The sequence below is a fragment of the Nematolebias whitei genome, chromosome 1 (genome assembly GCF_014905685.2).
Source record: "Nematolebias whitei isolate Nwh7 chromosome 1, NemWhi1, whole genome shotgun sequence".
NCBI lineage: Eukaryota > Metazoa > Chordata > Actinopteri > Cyprinodontiformes > Rivulidae > Nematolebias > Nematolebias whitei.
This window is the reverse complement of record NC_056498.1, coordinates 1,205,597-1,212,112: the sequence shown is the minus strand read 5'-3', so window position 1 is coordinate 1,212,112 and position 6,516 is coordinate 1,205,597. Positions and strand designations below refer to the sequence as shown.

At 44.5% G+C, this 6,516-nt stretch overlaps 1 protein-coding gene across 1 annotated transcript in view; it reads left to right on the top strand.

Annotated features, from left to right (window-relative positions):
* Positions 1-760: 760 nt before the first annotated feature.
* The window catches only part of LOC119414295, a 23,365-nt gene continuing 17,609 nt past the window's right edge, over positions 761-6,516 (top strand). Inside the window, exons 1-3 of the mRNA XM_037681393.1 lie at positions 761-1,061; positions 3,516-3,690; positions 3,766-3,927. Coding sequence (XP_037537321.1) covers positions 761-1,061; positions 3,516-3,690; positions 3,766-3,927 — 638 coding nt within the window. The remainder of the gene's footprint in view (positions 1,062-3,515; positions 3,691-3,765; positions 3,928-6,516) is intronic.

Here is a 6,516-nt window from a genome sequence, read left to right as displayed (position 1 = left end):
TCCCCAGGCCTCCACGTCGCCTGCCCCAGCAGCTCCCCAGGCCTCCATGTTGCCTGTAGCGGTTCAGGTCTCCTCTTCAGCTGCTGCAATCTCCAAAACCCCCATGACAGCATTGGCTTGTCTCCTGGTTCCAGCGGCTGCAGAGCCCCAGATTCCACAGGTGGAAGCGCTGACCAACATGTTTGCGGCTGTCCTGGCCCCCGTGCTTGCTGTGATTTGGGCTCCCCCTGCACCGCCACCAGTTGAGTTCCAGGCCTCCAAATTCACTGTAGCACCCCTCCAGGCCTCCAAGTTGGCTGCAGCTCCCATCCAGGCCTCCATGTCTTTCCCTCAGACCCCCTTGCCAGGTCCAAAGTCCTCCATGTTGGCAGCAGCACCCTTCCATCTCACCAAGTCTCCAGAGGGGCCGGCGCTCTCTAAGTCTTCAGAGGGGCTGGCGCTCTCCAAGTCTCCAGAGGGGCCGGCGCTCTCCAAGTCTCCAGAGGGGCCGGCGCTCTCCACGTCTCCAGAGGGGTGGGCGCTCTCCACGTCTCCAGAGGGGCCGGCGCTCTCCACGTCTCCAGAGGGGCCAGCGCTCTCCACTACCGCAGAAGATTCGCCGCCTACCACAGAAGATTTGCCACCTACCACAGAGGCTCCGCCACCTACCGCAGAGGCTCCACAACCACCCATGTGTGCTTCAGCAGCTCCACGGCCCTCCATGTCTGCCGCAGCTGACCCACAGCCCTCCATATCGGCCGAGACGCCTTCCAGGACCACCATGTCGGCCGAAGCGGCCTCCAGGACCCCCATGTCAGATGAAGCGGCCTCCAGGACCCCCATGTCGGCCGAGACTGCTTCCAGGACCCCTATGTTGGCCGAAGCGGCCTCCAGGACCCCCATGTCGGCCGAAGCGGTCTCTAGGACCCCCATGCCGGCCGCAACGGTTCCCAGGACCACCATGCCGTCTGCAACGGTTCCTAGGACCCCCATGCCGGTCAAGCGGCCTCCAGGACCCCCATGTCGGCCGAAGCGGTTCCCAGGACCCCCATGTCGGCCGAAGCAGCCTCCAGGACATCCTTGTGGGCTGCAGCTCTGATCCTCCTGCATGGTGCAGCACTGGTCCTGGTCTTGCCTTTGATCTGGCCCCAGCAAGGCTTACACGGCCATCTGACCTGGACTTTGCCACTTTTTGGACAGTGGCCAGGCCATCCACCAGGGTTTTGGGGCTTCTCTGGAGGTCCCTTTGGACCTCCAACCTGCTTTTTTTCTGAGTCTGTGCTTGTCTGATCCACCCCAATTCATGACAGTAAATCCCATTGAGCCTCGAGGACTCATGTACAAGAGAGACCTGATTTTAACAAAGAATGATGACAACAGTGGACAATAGTGACAATAATAGACGGTTATAAAAAAGGCATACAAATTTGTATTTTTTTTTACAAATAAGATGGCTAAAAAAAAAGTAACAAAAAACAGCTAGATTATAAGGTGAATGTAGAAAACTAAAAACAGGAACATGTCTGCATTGGTCCCTGCCAGGAGTCCAACAGATTCTTAAAGTCACTTAGAGAGGTCAAGGTCGAGAGCTTCAAATCTTTTTGTAAGATATTCCAGGAAACAGGAGCGGAGTAGGAGAAGGCCCTTTTGCCTAGTTCAGTTGGCACTGAGGGAACACTGCAGTTAATAATGTCCTGAGAGCTCACGCTGTAGCTGCACTCACACAGAGACATGTAGGAGGAGATGTATGAAGGCAGCAGACCAAGAAGTGATTTAAAGATTAAAATGTACCAGTGAGAGAGTCTGCATGAAGTTAATGATGTCCATTTAACCAGTGAATACAGGGTGCAGTGGTGGGTACAATAATCACAGACAGTTATGAATCTTAGTTCACCATGATAGACAGCATCCAACATCTGCAGGGTTCTTGTAGGAGCATTCATGTAAATAATGTCACCGTAATCAATGGAGGGAAGGAAAGTCAGCATTCAGAGTTATACGAGATCTGTTTCTGAAAAAGAAACCCAGTTTAACTTTCAGTTTTTTTACTAGGTTTTCCACATGGAGCTTAAAAGAGAGATGCTAGTCGACCAAGATACCCAAATATTTATAGGAATCAACAAACTCAATCGGGACACCATTTGAGGATGAAATCAGAGGAAGAACTGCTGGGACTGACTTCCTATTTGAAAAAAGCATCCCTTTGGTTTTGTCAGCATTTAGGACAAGTTTGAGGTGGAATAAATCAGACTGGATGATCTTGAATGCAGATTTCAAAGGCTAGAAAGCCTTTTCAACTGTTTTAGCTCGGCAATAAACAACTGTGTCATCAGCATAGAAATGTATGGATGTATCAGGGATGTTTTGACATACATTACCTATGTAGATTGTAAAGAGAGTGTGTCCTAAGACTGAGCCTTGTGGTACACCATTGTTGACTGTTAAATAACTGGAGGAAGTACCATTATGTCAAACACATTGCCTCCGGCCTGAGAGATAGGGAACCAACCAATGGTGCGTTCTGCGAAACCGATTTCTGAGAGCTTATGACACAATATGTTATGATCCACAGTGTCAAAAGCTTTAGACAAGTCTAAGAAAAGTGCAGCACAATAATCCTTAGCATTCAGTGCTTCAATTATGTCATTAAGAACCTTCAGTGAAGCAGTGGTTGTGCCGTGTTGTTTCCTGAAACCAGATAAGGGGCAGGTTCTTGTCGGTCATCTGGACAGTTTTATGGCCACTGCATTAGATCCACTACAATTTGCATACAGAAGCAACAGATGCACGGATGATGCTTGACTCTGTTGAACACCATTACAAAACACTTGATGAGTGTCAAAAGTTTTGTAAAAATTTTGTTTGTAGATTTGAGTTATGCTTTTAACTCATCACTTCATTTGCTATATCCTCTAATAAGGCTAAAGCCAGTTATGTTTTCTACAGGACTTTGCACATGCTTTTATATCCACTCCTCTAAATTCATACATGTGGATGCATTAATTGTTCATCATGTGTGTCCGGTGTGTACAATAATAGTTTTCACATCATTAACAGTTTCCCAGCATCACCTCTATCTTCAATGGACCAATAACCATTGAAACATGTGTATGCCAGACATGAAGTTGTCACGAGGCTGCACACATTTCTGTGGTCATTTTATTCTTGATACATCTGAAGTTTTAAGTGAAATAGGGCATACGCCATGTTTTTGTGCATGTGGCTTCTGGTCAGTCATGGACTATCCAACTTTCTGTGAGTTATTTTAAATCTGGCAGATGATTGTGTTTCTAAGCTGAAGATCCAAACAGGACTGGGTTCTACATCTCCATTCAACTAAACCACATTGTGGTCTATGGGGGAATTTTTTTACAGTTTGTTTTATTAATTTCATCTCGTGTACAATGTTCTACATAAGTCAGAACACAGCGTTCCTGCTAACTTTTTGAAAATGACTAACAGAATAAACATAATTGTGCTTCAGTTATCAGCTGTGTTTCTGTGTTTTGAGGGTTGTCCTTCATGTATTTGTCCAGCTTTGTGTGAACACCCCATAGGAAACTTGAACGCTGCAGAACATTACCAGGTCATAGATGATGGAGGAATGTATGTGTGTGTGACTCGGTGTCACAAACAGTATCCTGGTGGTCCGAAAACCTGCAAAAACAAGGGAAAGTGCAAAGTGTACATTGGCCTGGGAGTCGTGTGCGAGTATGTTCACATTTTCAGATCTTTATAAAAAGTGTTCCTCCTAGCAGATCTAACGGTTGTGTCTTCTCTTCTCAGGTGTCAAAATGTAAACTCTACGTGGTACTTGGGCCATGACTGCCACCTGCCCATACAGAAAACTGCATTTTTTGCAGGACTCAGTGTGACCCTAGCTGTCTTCATAGTGATGATTGGAGCCCTGACTGCAAACACATTCATCAACAAGCACAATCAGAAAAAGTAAGCTGTGCTCTTCAAGATGTTGATAGTCATTCACGACCTGGAGAACATGAATGAAACACAACAAAAATTAGAGAACTTGCATTTCCTGCAAAAAATGCAAGTGTGAATGCTTCTTGCTTAAGAATGTCAAGAAAACAGTTGAAAGGTAGCTTAAAACAGCAAAAAGAAGCTTGAAATATCAGAAGGAAGCAGAACATCCACAATTGTTCCTATTGGACAGTCAGACTGCTGCCGATATAAACTGTTGCTCTGACAGTACTATGTGTTTGGGTTTGTTCTCAGCTACCACTATACTATATTTTAGCTGAATATCTCTAAAAATACCTGAGTTATTGTAGCTAACATGGCCATCTTGGATTTTTTATTTGGATGCAGTATGTGATAGGTAAGGTTCTCAGCTATAAACTCACCAAATTTCAGCTCTGTATTTGTAAAAATTGCTGAGTTAAATCAATTCAAAAGTAGTGTTGGTAGCCATCTTGGATTTTTTTATATTTATGTAGCATTTAATGGGAAACATTGTCAGCTATTATTCAATTCAATGCAAAAATACTTTATTATTCACAAAGGGAAATTAAGTGGTGTCGAAGCTCTTCGTCCTGGTTTAATTCAAGAGTTGTTATAGATGCTGATAGCTGTGGGCAGGAAGGATCTCCTGCATCAAATCCGAAGAATCTGGCCATAGATACTCATCTGTGCACCCAGATCCAGCTTGCTGTCAGATCCAGCAGGCCTCTCTGACCTCCTGGGTAGTGTTGTAGTACTCGAGACCAGTCTTGGTCTTGAGATCGGTCTGAAGGCCACTTTTTGATGGTCTTGGTCTTGTCTTGGACTTGACCGCATTTGGTCTCGGTCTTGTCTCGGTCTCGGACATTGAGGACTCTGGATTTAATTTCAAGACCACAACTGTGGAAATGTCACTAAATTGCCAGAATATTGTCCAGTTTATTTGTTCACATCCTTGTTTTTATTGGATACAAAATGTACTGATTCAAATCCAAGCAATAACGTGACTCATTGATAAATACGTGTTTTTGTTACCGCTGTCACGCCCACCCTCTTTCATTCGCATGCGGTTCTATACCAACAGAACAATACATACAACAGAAAGTAGCATCACAACCAGGGGTGAAAGTAAGCTGGTCCAGTCCAGTACTGTGTACCACTAAAAGATTCTGCGCTGGGGTGGCTGTGGCTGAGTGGTTAGAGCAGTCGTCCTCCAATGCGAGAGTTGGGGGTTCGAATCCACCATCAGTCACATGTTGAAGTGTCCCTGGGCAAGACACTGAACCCTTCATAGCCTCTGATGTGTGTCCCATCATTGTATGAATGTGATCTAAAGCACTGATGAGTCTCATTAGAATAATTTGTTCAATTAACTTTGTAGAGATCTAGTAGACTACTGTATGAATGGGTAAATGAGGCACAGATTGTAGTGTAAAGCGCTTTGAATATCTTGAAATAAGATAGAAAGGCGCTATATAAGTACAGTTCATTTACCATTTTACTCAATACCTGGAAGAGAGGGGAGTGGCTGTCTGCTGTAAAGCCTCATTCAGAACCAGTCATGGCTGCACTTTGGGTCAGAATAGACTCTCTAGCAATAAGCAGTCTAAAACACGACTTAATAAGTTTACAGATAGCTTTTTTTTCTCAATTCAAATTGTTTCTGAACTCCATGCTATGCTAGAGCCTCAATTCTCTACCGCGGTGAAGGTAGTTTTACGTTGGACATTCGAGATCCGTGGCTTCAGCGGTGTGTTCGTTGGATCTGAAGCAGGCAGTCTGATTTCAGTCAGCTACGCTCAGTCTGCCCCTCCTCCGAAATGTAATGGTTCGCTTAGGAACCGTCAACAAATTACCGAACCAGACACTTGTCAGAAGTATTTTTACATCTTTTACATCATTTGACCCACTGACACAAAACTAATGTTAAACTACTTTAATAGACCTGACACACAAGATACATTTCTCATTTTAGAGCATTTTCTAATTAGTTATTGAGCGAAAACCATGATTTTTGAACAAATAATTAGTTATTGAGCGAAAACCATGATTTTTCAACAAATTATGTAAAATTAGAAAATGAATTAAAATGAGAAATAAAAGAGGGTGCCTCGTCTGTCATGTCTAGTAGAGTAGTTTATACATACATACATACAGTATATACACAGTATACTGGGCCGGATTTTAGCAGGGGCTTACCGGGGCTGCAGCCCGGGGCCCCGGCATTTCGGGGGCCCCGAAGGATGTTTTATGTTTTTGTGAATTGATAGTGTCAGAATTTAATCAATGACTATGATGATTTTGACAGCACCGATGAAAAATGTTCCAATTTGTTCTGTCAAACGTCCATCTTTAATGCTTGCTTGTTATTGGTCCACTTTTGACGCATCTTACGCATTGCGGAGGAGCGTCAGGGAATATTATTTTACAATGGCGGACAACAGAAAATATGACAGCGGAGCGCAAAAAAGAAGGAAGAGAAAAGAAAAAGAGCATTGCGACAAAGAGGCGACAAACAAAATGCCTAAACTGACAGGCTTTTTTAAACCTGTTAGCGGAGATGGAGCAGAACCCCCCCCC